Source organism: Ascaphus truei, chromosome 5, assembly GCF_040206685.1.
Source record: "Ascaphus truei isolate aAscTru1 chromosome 5, aAscTru1.hap1, whole genome shotgun sequence".
Taxonomy (NCBI): Eukaryota; Metazoa; Chordata; class Amphibia; order Anura; family Ascaphidae; genus Ascaphus; species Ascaphus truei.
Window position 1 is genome coordinate 125,073,380 of NC_134487.1, and position 21,480 is coordinate 125,094,859.

The window sequence follows — 21,480 nt, forward strand, 5'->3', positions numbered from 1 at the left end:
GTTCCAATAACCTCTGCACGCATCTCCTACAAGCTCAGTGAGGAATTCACCTTTGCGTCTTACTTGACTAAGGCCAATAATATCCCATTTAATCTTTTTAAATTCACCTTCCAGTTCTGCTTAACTGGAGATAATCTGGCAGTTGTACTGTAGGTAGCCAGATTAAGGTTTGAATGACAGTTTTTGCTTAACCTTTAGAGATTCTTAGCTCCCTCTGCCTTCTTGCTGAACACTGTCAAGCTGAGGGAGATACAGTCTCCGAAGAATGAGGGTCATTGCTTTTTGATGTGTTCCATATTTGGGGGTTGAGGCCCTACTTGCCATGCTTGCCTCATTCTGTATCCTTGAGTTTTACGTTTTATTTATACACACATTTTATGACACAAGTACAGTACTGATCTTCAGCATCTTCTTTGTAGAGCATGCAAAATACCTGTACCCACTATAGATTGTTATGTGACTGCAAAGTCCCTTTTGTTTTATAATTATTTATCTAATAATCCCTTGACAATAATGACAGATATAAATGTGGCAATCCTTTGTCTTGATGTAGCTCATTATATTAATTTCAATTTAATCTTTGTAATCTAAGCATTTTTGTCCGACAAGGAGAAGAAGCCTCAGGTTTAGAGTTTGAGTTACAGTTAGGTCCAGAAATAATTGGACACTGATATAAGTTTTGTTATTTCGGCTGTGTACCAAAATAAATTAACGTTACAGTTAAATAATGAATATGGACTTAAAGTGCAGTCTATCAGCTTTAATATGAGGGTATTCACATCCAAATTGGAGGAAGGGTTTAGGAATTACATCTCTTTAAAATGTAGCCCCCTTTTTACAAGGGACCAAAAGTAGTTGGACAATTGACCCAAAAACTGTTTCATGGACAGGTGTGGGCTATTCCTTCGTTATTTCATCATCAATTAAGCAGGTAAAAGGTCTGGAGTTAATGCCAGGTGTGGCATTCGCATTTGGAAGCTGTTGCTGTGAACCCACAACATGTGGTCAAAGGAGCTCTCAATGCAAGTGAAACAAGGCATCCTTAGGCCGAGTCCATAGAAGGACAGGCTGCGCTGAGCCATGCGGACGCTCCGCGCTGAGCCTCTGCATCCTCAATGAGGATGCCTTGAGAGGGGGCTCACGCGAGCGTCCGCAGGCGTGCTGAGGCGCTGGATTTTTCAGCCGACAGCCAAGCTGTTTTTCAGAGCGCTGTCGGCTGAAAACATCCAATCAGCGCGGAGCAGCGTCAACGTCACGGCACCGTGACGTTGACGTCGTTGCGTCGAGGGTGATTGGCCCAATGACGTCACTGCCCCACCTCCCTCAGTCTCCCCCCGCCTCCGATCGCGTCTCCTGGCTCGCCTGCTGGCTCGCCTGCATGGTTATGAAATCGCGCAGATTTCAGCAGGCGAGCCTCAGCGTCAGCGTGGTCCAGCCCTGCTTCCCCTTCTATGGCCCCAGCTTGAGGCTGCAAAAAAAAAAGAAAATCCACCAGAGAGATGACAGGAACATTAGGAGTGGCCAAATCAACAGTTTGGTACATTCGGAGAAAAAAAGAATGCACTGGTGAGCTCTGCAACACAAAAAGGCCTGGACGTCCACGGAAGACAACAGTTGTGGATGATCGTAGGATCCTTTCCATGGTAAAGAAAAACCCCTTCACAACATCCAGACAAGTGAAGAACACTCTCCAGGAAGTAGGCATAACATTATCCAAGTCTACCATAAAGAGAAGACTTCATGAGAGCAAATACAGAGGGTTCACCACAAGGTGCAAACCATTCATAAGCCTCAAGAATAGAAAGGCCAGATAAAACTTTGCCAAACAATATCTAATAAAGCCAGCCCAGTTCTCGAACAGCATTGTTTGGACAGATGAAACTAAGATCAACCTGTACTAGAATGATGGGAAGAAAAAAGTATGGAGAAGGTTTGGAACAGCTCATGATCCGAAGCATACCAGATCATCTGTAAAACACGGTGGAGGCAGTGTGATGGCATGGGCATGCATGGCTTACAATGGCACTGGGTCACTGGTGTTTATTGATGATGTGAAAGAAGACAGAATCAGCCGTATGAATTCTGAAGTGTATAGGGATATATTGTCTGCTCAAATTCAGCCAAATTCAACAAAGTTGATTGGACGGCGCTTCACTTTACAGATGGACAATGACCCAAAACATACTGCGAAAGCAACCCAGGAGTTTTTAAAGGCAAAGAAGTGAAATATTCTGCAATGGCCGAGTCAATCACCTGATCTCTACCTGATCGAGCATGCATTTCACATGCTGAAGACAAAACTTAAGGCAGAAAGACCCACAAACAAACAACAACTGAAGACAGCTGCAGTAAAGGCTGGCAAAGCATCATAAAGGAGGAAACCCAGCATTTGGTGATGTTCATGCGTTCCAGACTTCAAGCAGTCATTGCCCGCAAAGGATTCTCGACAAAGTATTAAAAATGAACATTTTATTTATGATTGTGTTCATTTGTCCAATTACATTTAAGCCCCAGAAATTAGGGGACTGTGTATGAAAATGGTTGCAATTCCTAAACGTTTGATACAATATTTTTGTTCAACCCCTTGAATTAAAGCTGAAAGTCTGCACTTCTATCGCATCTTGGTTGTTTCATTTCAAATCCAGTGTGGTGGCGTACAGAGCCAAAATTATAAAAATTGTGTCAGTGTCCAATTATTTCCGGACCTAACTGTATGTTTCTTGTGGTCTACATCCTTAAATCTGCCACTTTCTCCTATAAATCTTCTTTTACATTGAAGCCTGCTGTGCTCCTATTGGAGCCTACCATTGAATGCGTTTTGGAATACAGTCATCATTCACCTTTATGCAGTTTGGTGCTTCTAATTTAAAGTCTTGGCTTGCAGCCAGCTACCACAAGTAATTAGTGCCATCTCAGTTCTGCTCACTGGCAGTTATGGAGATTTTCTGTGAAAGATCCAAATTTGAGGATATGAAGTGATATGAACATCCCTTCTCTCAGCTTACTGTATGCTACTGTATGGTGATTTTGTTTCAAAAGGAAACGAGCAGTGGCAGATTTTTGTTAATTCCTTTCCATGTTCTGGTGTTATTTACAGTATGCCTAAGATCACAGGTAACATGAGGATCTGATAGCTAGACATAGCTTTTGGAACAGTTAGTTTCAAACATCTGAGAAACACTTTCATTATCTCAAAGAATACATGTAAATGAGTTGGAAGATGATTTTTCAGTTGTTTACATTTAACAATATGTTTGCAACTACTTACAACTGTAAATAGGTGGTAAAATAATTTTGTAATGTCATTGTAAGAATAATGTCAGACTTGATATATTATAGTATGAAATTTAATTCTTCAGCATTGTTTTGCTAGTTTAAAGACACATTTTTGGGACTGAGATGTAGTTCATAATAGCCCTTTGAGTTTCGGTACATCAGGGGCACCTGAGTCTCAACGCACCTCTGTATCTCAACTATGGGATCACTTAGTGTAATGATCACATTGTCACGGCCAGGCTCCCCATGACTTGAAAGGAATTAGAGGATACTCCGCTTCCTCTCTGATCACGTGCATGAATGGTAAATGCGATCCCTAGAAAACTAGCCTTTTGAGCATGATATATCCTGTACATCATATGGCTCCTAGGGTGCTAGATCTCATGCCATTCGGGGTACATCATTTGACACTATAAGGGATATATTAATTCATGCTAACAAACAAGCACAACTATTGTATGGTGCATAAAGTCACAGAAAACATACTCTATGGAAAGTACACTAGAGACAAATAACATTCAAGAGATATCCACATCTTACGTACAAAAGTTGAGATTCTGGACATGGAGATAGAAATATGTAAACTAAGTATCACTTTGTAACTTCCACGGTCTTTTAACTATGATTTCCCAGGGCCGACTACAGCTTTGCAATATAGAGCCAGCATCAGGATGATCAACCTGCTTGTTAGTTTAAAAGGATAAAGTCAAGCACACCAAATATAAGGTAAAATCAATAGGTAACAAAAAGGGTAATTTAATGACTAAAGAAAGTCATAGTAGCATTAAATGACCATTTTTGTTACCTATTGATTTTTCTTATTTTTGGTGTGCTTGACTCAATTTTTTTAATGATCTTTACTCCTTTACCGGATTATTTGTTTTAGCACCCATTCTTGATATTGTTGTATTACTTTTGAACCCTTGCAGTGGCATCCCAAGTGGCTGGTCCTGATCCTTTTTATCATAGCTTAAAAGGATGAAATTGCTTTCACCAAGTTGAATGCTTGCGCTGTGCTTCCCTAACTCATCGGTGGCTGCAGAAGCTGCTCTCAGCAGCATTAGGGAACTGGATAAAGATTTTTTTAAAAAAGGGACACCATGCTCGTGCTAAAGCCTGGAATCCTAATGCCTGAAGATGAAAGATAGTTTGATGTATGAGACACTGGATCGTGCTTGGGAAATCTGTGACGGGCACATAGATCTACTCTTGGGTGTTGTTTCTGTATTTAACTCAGGTTGATACAGGTTAATTTTTAACCTAGTTTAATATTTAATGTTGGAAGTGTTCAGAGACTAAGCATGTAACAAAGAAGGTGTGGGTCATTGAGTAAAAGACACTGACTCTATGACACTGGGTTTGAATCAGGGAATCCTGATTCAATTGCTGGTGTCAGCTCCTTGTGACCTTGGGCAAGTCATTTATCTCCCTGTGCCTTAGGCACCAATAAACACAGATTTTAAGCTCATCTCCGCAGGTTTTGTGTCTGTAAAGAAATTCCTGTGTGTCGTATACCGCGCACTATACTGTAATAGGGAGGCGCTTTAAGTCCCATTAGGAGAAAAGTGCTATATGAAATTAAGTTGTTAAGTTGTTTGTCTCCAACAAACTCCTTAGGAGCTGGGCAGAGAGGGTTACACCATAAAAGAGAGGATAATGAATATTCATCAGCATTATTCCTCCAACCACATACTGTACTAGTACCTAGGCCAGCGTGCTTTCTATAATGCAGTGTATTACCTAGGCATGAAGTACTCAGTTATTCTAGTGGGTGAGCTTCAACAAGATAGGAAGTGCCACCCTCCAAGCTCAGTGCACATTGCAGGTGTCTTGTATGTTTTACAATTCTTGTTCAGCTGGTCTTAGCTGATTGGAGGGTGGCACTTCCTATCTTGTTGAAGCTCACCCCCTCCCACATTTAAGTGATTAAAAGCTCACTCTATAGCATCTCCCACTCTCAGGGGAACTTGCTTTCTTGCAGTATGATTGTCAAAAATCTAATACAGATTTAATCTAAATCTAATACAGAGTGCTTTTCCTGGTAATGTACAGGTTAATAAAAGCTTCAATCAGACTTAGAACTATGCAACTAATTTTGACAGATTTATTATAAATCATTCTTCCTGGTAATGCACAGGTTATTAAGAATTTATATTAGTGTTAGGGACCCTTGAGATGTGGTCTGCCGTGTAGTGGCTCAGGGGCTTACAACACTTTGGCCAAAATGTTAAACTAAAAGACCATTTTATTTAATAGATATCTATACATATATATTTAGGCACTGTACCGTGTATAAGTTTCACTGGATGTGCACTGAGCTCTGTCTGTGTTTCATGTTCTGTCTCTGGTTTTAAATATATATTGCCATGCTCAGTAGCACTCCTCTGTGACACTTATATGCTTATATATATATGTTGTGGTTATTTTGAGGGTTCAATATGAGCTTGTATGTTTTAGATATAATAGAATCCCAATGTGATGCACTCAAAGGAGAAAACCTCTAAATATGAATATAACTTTTAATAATAATTTTAATATATAAACAGTAGCAGCAGAAAAAGTGGTTAAAAAATGCCTAAAAAAAAAGCTCAGACGAGTGAAATGTGCATCGGGAGTATTGACACATTGTGACATCATGAGCGGCGCCTAGGGACAGCTCAACAGTATGTGTGGCTGTTCTGCCATCTGATGTTACATTCCCCTGAAGAAAGCTAGGTAAGCATAGACTGTATTCACTATTTAGTTCCCTTTTGGGAGCCATTGGTGCTCCTTTTGCTCCATTTAACCACATACAGTATAATGAATTACTAAATCACTAATGCAAGCAGGGTAAACAGGTTTATGATATCAATGCTGAGGCTTTGTTTTATTTTTTTTGATTGGTCTACCCCCTTACTAAAGACATGGGTAATATGAAAAGATCTGCTTTGGTTTCAATTTATTTTCATCTAAATTCACTCCTACTGGCAATATGGTTTAATGACACAAAAAGAAGGAATTACAGTATAGACAGGACAGACATACAAAAGGAATTAGAAGACTAAAGAGATATGCATGTTTGATTTTATTTCTTTCCAAGATTCAATTCACTTGCCAGATATATATTTCTTTCAAATTTAAATAGAAAGAGTTACCTTAGAAAATTGAACAGTTAGCAAATCTTAACATACACTTAGACATACTAATCATCGCCAACAAAGCAATCTAATCCATGCTGACCTACAATTTGTTTAGGATCTGTAGGAGCAAAAGAGAGATTAAATTGTATAAAAAGATGTAAACAGTGGGACAGAGATTAAAAGTGAAAAAGGAAAAGACTAGTTTCCCCCAGACCACACACTGACAGTGGATCTTCCTTCTGCAATTGTTACACAGTGTTTCTTTTTTTCCCCTGCTTCTAAAAACCCTTGCAAAGGGAAAGTTTGATTGGCACTTGTCATGGCTGATAGAGATGAAAATGCTGGGGAGAAAGCAGGAAGGCAGCCGTGCCAAAAGCTGCAGAAGTAAAAGGAGGATTCTTTCTTTTTGTGATTTGTCTAATCAGTTTATTCAAATCTGGATGGTGCGTGTAGGTAGTTGGCATTTTGACACAGCTTAAAGGATTGTTCCACTACTGAGCCAGGGCCTTCATCCTGAAAATGTTGAAAGAAATAGTACTCTTTCATTGTCTAAATATACAAATCGTAAACCTACCGCAAAAGGTTTTTCAAGCATTGTGTTTTTGAATAATCATTTTTTCCCATCTTTCTTAAACAAGCCCCCCCCCCCCAACCCAAAACACAATTCTCTAATAAAAGCTTACCTGAAACAAGGAGTTCCCTGAATCTGATCTGTGGTCCCCCAACGCCTGAGCACCCCCTGGTTCTTGAGAAATTTGTAGGTTTTTCTGCTGTGTTTGACACAAAACTGCAAACAACCATCGGGCCAGCAATCGAAAGCTGCAGTTTTTCTATGCGCCTCCCTCCCTCACCCCCCCAACTGAAACGGCCAGCTCTGATTGCTGCGTTATATGTAGCAAATGGTATTCTTGTGTCTTCCGAACATCTAGGTAGCTGAATTTGGATGATGATAAATTTGGGAATTACAACAAAAGACAGAAAATCCCAATGCTACATCCAATGTGACAAAATATATAGTAAATAGTATATAGTTAAATACTTCAATAATAATATTATTCTCAATAGTAAGGGTCATTTAGTTAATCCCATTGGCCAAAGCGTTATAAGCCTGCAAGCCGAGGCAAGGCATAACCACATTTTGCAAGTCCTAACACTAAAGTGTTGAAACTTCTCTTTTACCTCTGTGTTTGTTAAATTTGGGAATTAAACAGAGAACTCTCAGGATAACCAGGAAACACATCATAAGTTTTCAGCATGTGTAGGAGCAGTAAGTTTGTTTTGCCTTATTGGTTATGAACCTTATGGTGCTAAGAAAAGCATCAAATACAATACATGTTTAAAAACAAACAAAAAAAAAACACTAATGTAAAAATAACAGTTGAGCAGTTACCTACATAATAATTGTAAGTTTCAAGTGTATTTTCACTGTAGATATTGCTTCACATACATTTATTTAACCAGACATATGTGTACCATTGTATCTACGCTCTTTTTTGAGCAGTACTAAACACTCATAGCACTATTATAACAAACTATTTATATTTGTAATATATTGTACACATTTATTTTAACATTTCAAATGAATTAAAACAGTTAATTGATGGCTTTCCAAAATTCTCTCAGTGCTCTAAATAAATGTTTATGGTTTAGGAAACATTATCTCTTTTTTTTGTTGTTGTTCAAAAAACAATTTTTATGTCTAGTTGAGGCATCTTTTGCTTTTTCCGTAACTAAAATGTGATAAGCTAAAGAATTAGTCAAGATTGGTTTGACAGAATGAGAAACTTGGAATTATGTAAACATTCTGAAAAGGAAATATGTAAATATATAGATTTATTCCCAGTTTGCTTCATAAAAGATCCAAATGTTTAAAGTGATTTGTGAAATGCTGAATGGTGTTGATTCACAAGGATAAAAAAGAAAGTGTTCTTCCCAATTTCTTTGTGTGAAAATGCACAAACTCGACACTTTTTGTCAACAAAAAACATGCACGGTTTTTAAATTGTTGGTTAAAGTTCCTATTTGAGTTAAATATTTGCATTTGACAGTTTGTCGAAGTTTGATATTTTAGCAACTTGTCCTGCCCACTATGGATGTTCGAAAATTCACCTTAAAAAGGTGTGTGAGTGTGGTGGACCTGCCCCCGGATTGCTGAACTCTGGGTCCAAGTACGTAGTTGGATCCAGGGAATTCTGGAAGTGGCGATACCATTGTACCCGTGGTTATTACTCTTGAACAGACCCATTTTTGTTCTCTTGAGAGCAGAAAATAAATTGATATCCCAAATAGCCACCGCCACCAAGTACAAAATAGCTGAAGTATGGATCCAGAACAAAATTACTCCCATACCAATTATAAGGGCCAAAGTATGGTTTCCATGCCAAATGGAGGAGTTGACTAGCTTTCACAATGACACTTGTAACAATTTCCAGAAAACCTGGAATCCATGGCTGACCTATGCAGATAACCCAGATATAAATCCAGAAACAATAATGTTCTAATCCAGATTGCATACGTGTTATTCTATTAAATGCAAATGCAGTTTCTGTGAAAGTATTGAAGGAGCTGTATGTTAAATATGCTAGATAAAGCTGTTCTGGTACAATTTCCCCTCCTAAACCACTACACGCACTTTTATTTTAGTTTTTGTCTGTTCCCCAAGAAAAAAAAATGTATGTGAAGTTGATATGCAAATTGGCTGTAAAATACAAGTAAAAAAAAGGGTGTGTGTCACACATTGCTAGCTAAAATTGGTGCTTATGCAATAATTTCATCTTCCATTGCTGTTTAAAGTAACCCTATGCTTTAAATAAACTTATGGGATTGATTTAGGAACATACTGTAGCTAGGCTACTATATGTTTTATATTTTAATGTATGTTTTTGGTGTGTCTTTTTTAAAGCATTGTCAAAACAGTAGCCCCCTCCACCCCCCCCCCCACCCAAAACTGCAACCCTAATTTTCAATATTATCTCCTAGCATACAATGCTTCCTCTGCAACCATGGATTCTGGGTAATGACAGGCAAATGAGCACTCAATGCTCCTCTTTACTTCTTGTCCATTTTAACATGGACCCCTGCTGTCACAGGAGACCAGAACTTAACCCAGGGATAAAGGCACCAGACAGGACAAAGCAGTTCAATACATAATTTTATTCCAGGTGGAGCCAGCAAGCATAACACAAAAACGCAAATCAGAGCTATAGTCACAAATATAGGGACATGAGGGGGAGAATCCTACCTGGCTAGGTGCACATTGAAGACTTATCCAGGGTTTGCTTCTACACTCCGTAGGGCTAGGGACCGTACAGACTTGGTGCAATTTGCGGCAGAGCACTTGCTTTCTGCTTCTCCAGGAACACACAGTCTCGTAGCAAAAAAAAACACTTTCACATTTCCTGCTTCGTAGGGCTGTTTGATCCTCTTTTCGGTGTCTCCGGCTCAGCCTCGTGGCACACCACTTAGTTCACCTCCATGACAGGATCCAAATTGAACTGTGGAACGCTGATCGGGTTTCCCTTATCTAGCTTCCCCGCTACCATAGGAAATCATGGTAGAGGGGCTGGCGACAAATCATAGCATGGATGCTGTTCACGGACCAGGAGCCGAGAGCTCGTCTGCATTGGCCAATCAGGTCTGGGGCATGTTTAGAAAGATAAAGGGCTTGTGGAGGGAAGTTCAAGGGGTCCAATGAGAGCAGCGCTTACCAGAGGGACTCTGCAATGGCTTACCCTGGTCAACAGGATATCTCCTGCTGGGCTGTCACCACTTTGGCTGGGGAGGCAACCATTTGCTCCAGTTTTCTGGCGGATGGCCCCACAGCCCTATTTCTGCCCCTAGACATTTCTCCTTTGTCTCTGCACCTTTCCTCCCCCTCCTGACCCAGCAGCAGCCATTTTCCCTGGACATGCACACTGCAGAAAGGACTTCTCAGCCTTGCATGTTGTTGCACGAAATACATTTTTATACTTGAAGTTACATTTTTACATAAAGGAATAGAGAGCATTTTTACATGGGATGCAAGGGGCTACCGAGCATATAAGAACAGGGTAGCTAAGGAGTGTGGTAGCCAGATGAGCCCCAGGGAAGGATGGCAGGGGCCAGCGACCAGGTTTAACCTTAATTTTACTGGTCTCTGGGCCCCTTGTTGTCACACATGCCATACTGTATTACATAGCTTTTCAGCACATTCTGGGTTAAAGAATCATATCAGTAAACCTACTCACAGACAGCTGTTTCAACATTTTGGGTCACATCAGTGCGAAGTTGGTTGCTGGCTATACAACGTTAACCTGGTAAATCTTTTAACCAACTATTGTATATTATAATACTGTAGAAGTACAGTAGTTTCTGCATTAGGCCTTGTTCAGGGCCGCCAACAGAAATCGTGGGGCCCAGGACAAACATTTTAAGCAGGTCCCCCTGATGATCAATTAATCAAGGGCATTTGATTAGCAGCACCTGTCTGCTACTTAGCATCTTAATTCCTGTGGAAGCAGTAAGGGTGTACTTAGTTTTTCACACATAGCTTCTCCATTTTGGCTTTATTTTTGGTAAATAAATCATGACACGTGTAATATGTCATGTGTTGTTGTTCATCTGAGGTTGTATTTAGCTAATTTTAAGACCTGCTAAGGAACAGATGATTGTTATTATGTCCTGATATGTAAAACCAAAGAATTCAAAGAGGGTGTACTTTCTTTTTCACACAACTGTATACCAAAAAACTTCCCACCCTCAATGCAAAAAACTTGCCACCCCCAAATAAATATATATATAGAAAAAAGAGAATAAACTGCCTTTAATAATATGACAGATATACCCTGCTCAAGCGAATAAAGAGGAAAGGGATAACCAAACAGTACAAGGAGGGTGGTGCTCACAGGGAATGGGTAGTGGACTAAATCGGTAGAAAAGAAAGAATCCCTATATTGTGGCACTTCATCGGTGAAGCCTGTCATGGTGAAACGTACGTAGGGTACGTCTGACGTCATAATCACGTGACGTCGGCTCATCGGAGAGGTGAGGGCCTGTGTACCGTCTGGGTGCTTCGTAGACTGCATTCGTGGGCAGCAAGAGCACCCAGACTTTAGGGTTAGTCTGTTAAAACACTATATATGTCTACATTTGGTGTGCAAGAAGCTGGTTACATAGATAGTGCCAGAGTTATACATATGGCTACTCTATGTTAGATATATACTATATATAACCAGGTATCACTATCACCTCTTCATTGGCAGTATATAGTTTATCCCATTCAGCCTACATTTGGGACTGGATACTAGGGATTTGAGGTATATCATTACCCTAACTGTACTTACCTTCTATGACATATATAGACACCCATACACATTTGAAGGGTTAATAAAGATTTACTGTTTAATAGGACCTATACATACATTATCCTATTAATACCCTCACCACACTTCTCTGTTCTTTTAAATTATTTTATTTTAGCTTTTTGTCCTGCATTTATGGTTTACTCCAAACAGTTTTATTTTAAAATATACAAATAAAATTAAGTTTTAACTAGGGTGCACTCTCCTCTAGTGCCACAATATAGGGATTCTTTCTTTTCTACCGATTTAGTCCACCCCCAAATACATAAAAATAATCCCCACACCCAAATATATACAACCTCCCCCACCCCCCCAAATACATACAAAAAAATCCACCTACCCAATACATATTTTAAAAAATACATATAACCCCCCATGCATGCATACACACACACACACACACACACACACACACACACACACACACACACACACACACACACACACACACACACACACACACACACACACACACACACACACACACACACACACACACACATATAAATATACATATATATATATATATATATACACATACAGTATACATATACACATACACACATCATTTAAAAAAAAAAAAACAACCCCTCCACAATACATATAAAAAATACCCCAACCCATAGAAAAATACCCCCAAGCCCCCCAATACATAGAAAAATACCCCCAAGCCCCCCAATACATAGACAAATACCCCCAGCCCCCCCAATACATAGACAAATACCCCAAGCCTCCCCCAATGTATATAAAAATACCCCAAACCCTCCCAATACATATAAAAATACCCCCAAGCATCCCCAATACACATATAAATTCTGACAAGCCCCCCACTACATCGAAAAATACCCCCAAGCACTCCAATATACAGTATATATATAAAAATAACCCAAATACATATAACAATTCCCCCAAGCCCCCCAATACATATAAAAATACAGACTTACCCGGTGTCTGTGGGGAGGCCGGCGCTGCACATTTCCCCGACCTCTGACTAGGCCCTGCTGCCGGCCATGCCTGGGCCCTGACTCTCAGCTGCCTTAAGCCTCTTCCTTTCTCTGCCCCATCCCGCCGAGCTTCCACTGCCGGCGCGCGATGGCAGTGGAAGCTCGGCGGCGTGGGGAAGAGAAAGGAAGAGGCTTATAGGCAGCTGAGAGTCGGGGCCCGGCCACGACCAACAGCAAGGCCTGGTCAGAGGTCGGGGGAAATGTGCAGCGCCGGCCGGGCCCCCCGAGCCAGTGGGTTTGGGACACCAACCCTGGAAGACCTGTTGGCGGCCCTCGCCTTGTCCATGGTAAGCATGAGCGGGATGTCTTGTCTCCCACACGCTTACCTCTCCGGCGATTGATAGACTGCATTCAAAGCGCAGTTGCGGGCGATGGGGAGGCTTGTCGGGAGTGGCTGTGACGTCACAGAGCTGGTTCATCCTCATTGGGCGAACCGTTCATGTGACCAGGCCGTCACGTGGCAGAGACAAACAAATTTGTCTCGCCATGCATTGGTCGCTGCGTTACCGCTCGCCCCGTCCGAACCACTATGGATGCAGCCTTAGGCCCGTTCTATAGTGCCGGGCGTGTGCTACACCGTGCGCGGAATTTTAGTTGGTTGACGTTAGTCAGCCTTTCTATAATGGTGCCGCGCGCGCACGGCAGGGTCTTGGAGCGGACCGACGAGGGAGAACATGAAGAAATGAAGGATTTTGCGCCGCTACCGGCGCTGCAATGTATGTATGTATGTGTGTATCTATGTATGTTTGTGCGTGTGTGCATGTGTGTGTATGTATGTATTTGTATGTGTCAAAGTTAAATATATAAATATTTTTATTACAACTTTTTTTATTTTAAAAATATTATTTCATACATAATTCACAATCTCTACACACACATACACATATACACACACATACACACAAACACACACAGTACCTTCACTCACAGAAAACACAGCATATACACGAAAAGCGTGCGGCACGTGCATGCGCGTTCGCACATGCACACGCGCGGACATGGCCGCAATCAGTATGGAACGGCCCTTAGTGTTAGTGTATCCTAAATGTATCAGTGTCATTTGGGTTTATGGTTCAGATTTCCCTGTTCTCAAAATTAAGTATTTCAAATATTTATTATATCGAAACATTGTTGTGCTTTTTTGTGGAAAAGGTTGAAAAATCCCAGTTAAATTAAAAAAAGTAGAGGTTGGCACTTTCACCTGTGTTTTTTTTTTTGTTGTTGTATTGTTGGTTTTGTATTTCCAACGTTTGGACAAATGCTTTTGAACTTCGAACTTAGTGCAAAAATGTGTGTATTTCTGAAGGATTGCACAGTTTATTACACCCACCTCCATCCTTAGTCATAAGGCAACATAAGGAAAATAATAGGAGAAAACTTATATAGGAGTGGACTAAAAAGTGAAATATATTGTGTAGAAGAGGAAGATAAATGAATGGTTTACAATGATTTAAAATGCGACACTGCAGAATTACAAATTACCACCAGTGTTCTCTAATAACTGACTGCACAATTTTTTTTTGCTTAGTGCATTGCTTTTCTAATAAAATATTAAGCCTGTGATCAAACATCAATAATATATTATCTCGTTAACCTTTCCGAATGTGAGCTTTAAAGAACACCTATAAATAGCTGATTTCTGAATTGTACCTGCTCAGCGTGAGAGTTTGGTGAGTACAATATTCACCCTTTAAGCATAATTGGATACTCTGTGTAATAATTACTTTTCACGGTGTCTATTATGTGTAAACGCTGTTTTTGTAATCGCAGTACTTAAATGTTTCTATTTTCTGTCCTAATTGGCACCGATCACTTGTTTCATTTTTTGTTTTTTGTTTGAGGTTTGAGTCATTAGCGTCTAATTAAATTGCCAGGTGTGAGCGGAAGACATCTTGAGTACACTATTAGTTTCTGAATGCTAAATTATGTAGTCAACCACCAAGAAGTAAACTAGAGCTAATCAGACTTTTAAATTAAGGTTGTCAGACTGAGAAATGCTAGATATTGTCTCCAGCTCTTTATAAAGCACCCAGAGCTGTTTGAAAGATAAAAAAAAAATACTTGAGGCTGTTTACACCATTTTGTTATCTTTTTAGTAGCAATTTTGTATATTGATTCTGTATATTGATTCTTTTTATATATTGTGTTAAGAACTGGCCAGACAAGAACTGGACAAACTTGAACCACCCCAGGGGTGTCTGTCCTGTTGTAAGCATAAATTAAATCGGGGACCCTCAACAATAGAAACATTTCCTGAGCGAAAGGGGAGGATCATAGATACATGGAAGTTATACATAGTATAGTATAGTTGATACATGATGCATGGCCCCCCCAGAGTCTACCCATTTTCTGATCTCACCTTTAATCCGTAAATATATGCTTGCAAATGACTTTGAAGCTCTTCTATTTTTGGCTTTCCACATTTTGTTTTTCCCACCAGCCCATGCTTTAAAATTGGCCTGAAAAATCATTCTCTGTCCTGTCCTTTTCTCTCCTTTAAATGGCATTTCATAATGTAGTACTCCTCTGCATGGATTTTATTAAACGGAACTTGGAGTTAATGGGTTGTTGTGATAATGTGATACAAATATCCTGGTATTGTAGGCATCAATGGACTTCAGCACCACTGTCAACTCTACCTAGATAGCAGAAAGACACAATAGCTGGGATTCACGATGTGGGGAATTTCACCCCAATCCGGTGTGAACGCAATTAACGCTGATCATCAGGATGCCATATCCCGCACTGCGGTTTAGTCAATCTTGAATAATGTAACGAAATCATTTACTTTGCTGCTCTTATAAAAGTATGCAACAAATAGTGTGGATTGCTGCTTTAAGACTATCTTGAAATGTCATATACATGTCATACATAAAAATATTACAGCCGAAAAAGAATTGACAAAGAAGCTTCAGACTACTACAGCATAGAGCTGCCTGCAGGGGAGTTTGAATTTAAGGACCACCATTAAACTGTTAGGGAGTCACCGGTGGTGACAATTGGAGAAGCGATGCTTTATTGAAAGATCTTGAGGATTTTGAAAACTGTATGTAGAATGTAGGTGAATGAGCACCTTGGCTTCTTATGTGGCTTGTACATGTTGCTGAGAAGTCACACACAAATTGTAAATGTTAGCAGATAATAGGCCTATTTGGCTTCTTAAGAATATATCTCAAACATTTGTAATTTCTTTTATTGTATTGATTTCTTCAATATTAGATTGCTGTCGCCCAAGACACTTGCAGTAATCCTCCCTTCTTGATCACATGGGCAGTCACACATATTTTGAAAAAACTTATTAATCTAGCATCCCTAGAAAGTTTTTTGTCACCATTAAAGTTAAACATTGTTATGTTTCTTTTTTTCTTTTTCTTTTTTAGAAAGCATAGGTAATTCAAAATTGTATCTGGTAATTGTTATCCAAAAAGATGTGTACAAAACAACAAAGGAATCAAAATTAGAATAAAACAAAAATGAGTGGAGTCAATATTTTATTAGAATATATCAGTTTACAAACAGTCTTATCACAAAACAGATTAGGTAAGGCTCTTAAAGACACCCCAGAGCATTGGTTATCATGGAGACTTTAACATTTGAAAACATTTTTTAAAATACTTATTTAAAACAAGTATGTAAGTGGCCGGCGCATCAACACCTTGATAAAGGGCACACGGCCCGAAACGCGTTGGTGTGGTGCTTTTTGGATGTTGTCTGGGGGTGATCCCTTTATGGAATAAACATTTTTATTGTACTTGTGAGCCTCCTACTGCTTTTTTGTCAGTGCGCTGCCTTTTTTTTGCTCTTTCTGCTTATTTAAAAACAAGGATTCCAGTCACCAACATTTAAAATATTATACGACTTTGATCTCCTTTTAGAGTCTAAGCTTTAATTTAAGGTATGTCTGACAATCACATTTCTGCTAAAATGGCCCCATTTCACTTTTTCATTTCTCCCCAGTACCAAAACTTGACAAGGATGCTCGTAAAAAAGAAGATGGCTGCCATTTAAAAAGTGAGAGGACTGAAGAAACACCACGAGCTTCACCACTAAACAGGAGGCGGCCTGTGAAGCTGGACCATAGCATTAGGCAGGAAATGGAAAGGCAGAGGATAGATGAAGAAAGGAGAGCACAGGCAATATATATGTATTCAAAGCTACGGAGCACTCAATCAACGGCAATTCGAGGAACTCAGTCAATGAGTATTTCCAAATTTGAAGACTGTAAGTTGACAGCACTCTACTTTTTCTATTGTCTACACCCTTTATATTTATGTATATTTTCTAGTATCGTTAGCACCTTCTATGTGTTTCACAAGATGGCTACTTGCGCTCTTTGATGACATCATTAACCAGAGATGTGCTCTCCATGAACATTTCTTTCGGAATGTTGGGTTTACATCTCGTTAATGACGTCGTAAAATAGTTTAAGCAGTATGTAGTGGCAGTTGTGTGCTGCAGAAAAAATGACTATGTAATTGTGATAATTATGGTTTATATAGAAACAGTTGTGGGAAGCCAAGGTATGCAGTTTCGACCTTACCACTTCACCACTAACCGCTATTCCAAATAAAGATTTTTCCCAGGCGTATCTTATAGAGAATTTTGAAAATGGAGAGAAGCAAGAATTCACAGGATCTGAAACATTATGTTTGTGGATCAACTTAAATCTCTCACTCTTACAAGATAATTTTCAGTGGCCTGCCGGAGAGTTGTGGCACTACATGCAAATGAAACATTTCATACAATACATTCACATAAAGGGATGAAAATTAAAAACATTTTACGTCAGAATACAGTTTATGAAAGATTTTTCGCAATTCAAGTTCCACTTTGCCATTTATAAGATACTATTAGAGAAAGATACCTTAACAAAGGCCAAATATGCATGAATATGAGAAAAAGTTTTGAAACAGTTGGAGCTAAAGGTATGGTCAAGGATTTAGGAAACGTCCACTAAATCCTCTGTATCAGTCAGACTTCAAGAAAACGCATATAAAATTATGTTTATTTGGTACTACAGTATACCCATTCACAATGATTCCAATAGCCACTGAACTGTTGGAGAGGATGTGGAAGTAAAGGGATAGTGTTGCATATTTGATGGGATTGCCCACTCATCAGACCTTTCTGGATCAAAGTCATAAAAACCATAGATCACATATGTAGAATCAATACCTAGAAATCCATGGATCATCCTCCTTAGCAGGGATTGCATACCTGGATATAAACTGAAGAAATCATGGACCCTCCATTTACTTCAGGTAGCTAGATGCCTTATTTTGGAAGAACCGCAGACAGCCCCATAAAGACATCTGGCTAACAAAACATGGGGCATATTTACTATGGACAAAATGTACGAGTTTGTCGCAGGACAACATGGAAAGTTTGAGAAGACTTGGCTCCCATGGCAGATGTATACATCCAGGGTCTAATATGTATATAGCACCTATGGTTTCCATGCCATCTCGGGGTTTGCTGAAACAATCTAAATGTTAAGGTGGTGTGTAAACAACAGCCACTAATATATATAACGCCAGCCCTGTTGTTTCTTCTGATCTCCCGTTCCTCGTGTGTCTTGCAAGGGATCCTCTAACAGCTGATAGGTATCTCAGTAAACAGACACACACACACGTTGCTGGATCTGTGCCCTCACATTAAAGGCAGGAAGTATAATAATCTGTTAGCAAGTTTATTCTTACAGGCATAAAACAAAGCAGCTATAAAACAAAATGCCTTGCTCCTTTCTGAGCACTAACTACACAGTACCCATCTTGCCCCTAACTACCCCGGATGGCTGCCCTGCTTACAGGTTAAACAAAACTCAGAGATACTGTAGCTGAATCACAGACAGTACAACAAAATGAAATACAATTATCCTTACGTTAGGCTCCTGAGATAAGTCCATCTGCTGTGCCAGACACATCCTCTGGGCAGCTTGACTTCCTTTTGCAGTTCACAGGTCCACCCTTTAGGCAGTCCCCACAGCCTTTTGACCTGTCTACAGGTTCTGGAACAGGTAGCAAAGACATTTAACGCCCTGCTCTGGAGTTAATTGTCCACATCCTAGCACAGCTAGGGTGTGATCTGCCTGCCAAGTGAGGGAGTTATCCCTTCACTCCCTCACATATCTTCCCTCCAGACCCGCTGGGGTGAGCTACCATGTACACCCATCAGTGTACCTCACCTTAAGGTGACATCTTCATTCTGTGCTTAAGGCAATCCTTTTCAGGAGATGCGAAGACTCATAGTCGCCATTAGACATTGACGTGTGCAGTTTTGGGAAGACAGCTCTCCAAACACAATATCATTGTCTGAGAATTCAGAATTCAATTTCTTCTCCTCTTTCTCCTTTGAAGTTCAATGACTTGCTGGACTGGAAGTAACGTTTATTCTTTGTGTCTTTCATACTGTAGAAACAAAGAGAAAGCTGCGCACCAATTGTGTAGAGTATTTAAGTGATATAAGTAATATAATAAGTGCTTGAAAAAAGCTCAAAAATAAAGAGACTATCCGTGGTTTGACAGTGTACTAGCTCTCATGAAAAAAAAAAAAAAAGGGTATTGTGTCTAATTATGATACATATTGTGACAACGTAAATGTGTTCTAAATAACCTCATACACATGAATTGAGAGTTTGCTGCTCGTTAATAAAGATGGCTCATCATGTCAGGGATTAAAAGAAAAAAGACAGTGCACACAACTCTCATACTATAGTATGTTTGGTATAATGTGATATGAAACACAGACAAAGCTCAGTTTTAGCACATCTAGTGAAACTCATACACGGTACAGTGCCTAAATATATATGTATAAATATCTATTAAGTAAAATGGTCTTTTAGTTTGACCTTTTTGGCCAAAATTGTTGTAAGCCCCTGAGCCAACTTCACGGCAGACCACAATTCAGGGGTCCCTAACGCTAATATAAATTCTTAATAACCTGTGTAATAACAGGAAGAATGATTTATAATAAATCTGTCAATATTAGTTGCAAAGTTCTAAGTCTGATTGAAGCCTTTATTAACCTGTACATTACCAGGAAAAGCACTCTGTATTAGAGTTGTCACAACCATCCAGCAAGCAAACAAGTTCCCCTGTGTGGAAGATGCTATGGAGTGAGCCCTTAACCATTTAAATGTGGGAGGGGGTGAGCTTAAATTAAGTAGGAGGTTGCCAACCTCCAATCAGCCAGGACTAGCTGAAACACAATTGTGAAATATACTGGACACCTAACAAGCTCCTATTGAACCCCCAAAATAACCACACCATATATATAAGCATATGAGTGTCACAGAGGAGTGCTACTGAGCATGGCAATATATATTTAAAACCAGAGACAGAACATAAAACACAGACAAAGCCAAGTTTAGTTTCACATCTAGTGAAACTCATACACGGTACAGTGCCTAAATATATATGTATAAATATCTATTAAGTAAAATGGTCTTTTAGTTTGACATTTTTGGCCAAAATTGTTGTAAGCCCCTGAGCCAACTTCACGGCAGACCACAATTCAGGGGTCCCTAACGCTATATAAATTCTTAATAACCTGTGTAATAACAGGAAGAATGATTTATAATAAATCTGTCAATATTAGTTGCAAAGTTCTAAGTCTGATTGAAGCCTTTATTAACCTGTACATTACCAGGAAAAGCACTCTGTATTAGAGTTGTCACAACCATCCAGCAAGCAAACAAGTTCCCCTGTGTGGAAGATGCTATGGAGTGAGCCCTTAACCATTTACATTTTGGCCAAAAATTTCAAACTAAAAGACCATTTTACTTAATAGATATTTATACATATATATTTAGGCACTGTACCGTGTATGAGTTTCACTAGATGTGCTAAAACTGAGCTTTTTCTGTGTTTTATGTTCTGTCTCTGGTTTTAAATATATATTGCCATGCTCATTAGCACTCCTCTGTGACACTCATATGCTTATATATATATGTTATGGTTATTTTGGGGGTTCAATAGGAGCTTGTTAGGTGTCCAGTATATTTTATAATGTGATATGGTAAGACAGGTAACACACGTAAAAAAATTCAATATTTAAAACATGGCATGTTTAGGGTACGTTACCACTGCAGCAGACAAGCGGCTCCCACTTCGTGGACGACCGTGCCGTCGTTTTCTCCCAAACCAGATGAATGCAGGCATCCTCGTGTTCAGGCGTCCTCGTATCCAGTGGTCCGCTTAATGTTGCTTGCTCTCAGTCTGAGAGCGAGCACCAGGAAGGGGACTGCTGGATATGAGGATGCCTGCATTCACCTGGTTCGGGAGAAAATGACAGCGGTCGTCAACGAAGTGGAAGTCACTTGTCTGCTGTAGTGGTAACATGTACCTGTTTCCTAGGCTTCCTGTGAAACCCGTGGATCTGATTCTCTTCATTTTTATGTCGTGGCAAAGAGCGGTGAGAATTGGAACCGTTTAATGCCCGCATTGAACTTGGTCGCTTCTGATTTCCAATCTTTGAACATTCTAAATCTGTACTTTCATGGTTTCTTACGGCAATGTCTTTTATCAAGACCATATTCACTCCTACCATTAATTTTTGATTTCACTTTTTGGGCAATTACTGGGTACTCTGGAGGTGAAGAACTGAAGCTTGCTACCTCATTATCAGTTTGTAACCCCAATGAGTAGTCATTGAAGAAGATACTGGTGAAAAAATCCTTGTAGCCAGCGCACTCAAACAGTGTCTCTTCAAGTACTCATTTCACCATGATGTGCTTAGCTTCCT

General features: G+C 39.7%; 1 protein-coding gene across 1 annotated transcript in view; it reads left to right on the forward strand.

Annotated features, from left to right (window-relative positions):
• The window catches only part of C5H12orf42 (chromosome 5 C12orf42 homolog), a 456,508-nt gene that overhangs the window by 310,163 nt on the left and 124,865 nt on the right, over positions 1-21,480 (forward strand). Inside the window, exon 11 of the mRNA XM_075599098.1 lies at positions 16,696-16,959. Within this exon, the coding sequence (XP_075455213.1) occupies positions 16,696-16,959 (264 nt within the window). The remainder of the gene's footprint in view (positions 1-16,695; positions 16,960-21,480) is intronic.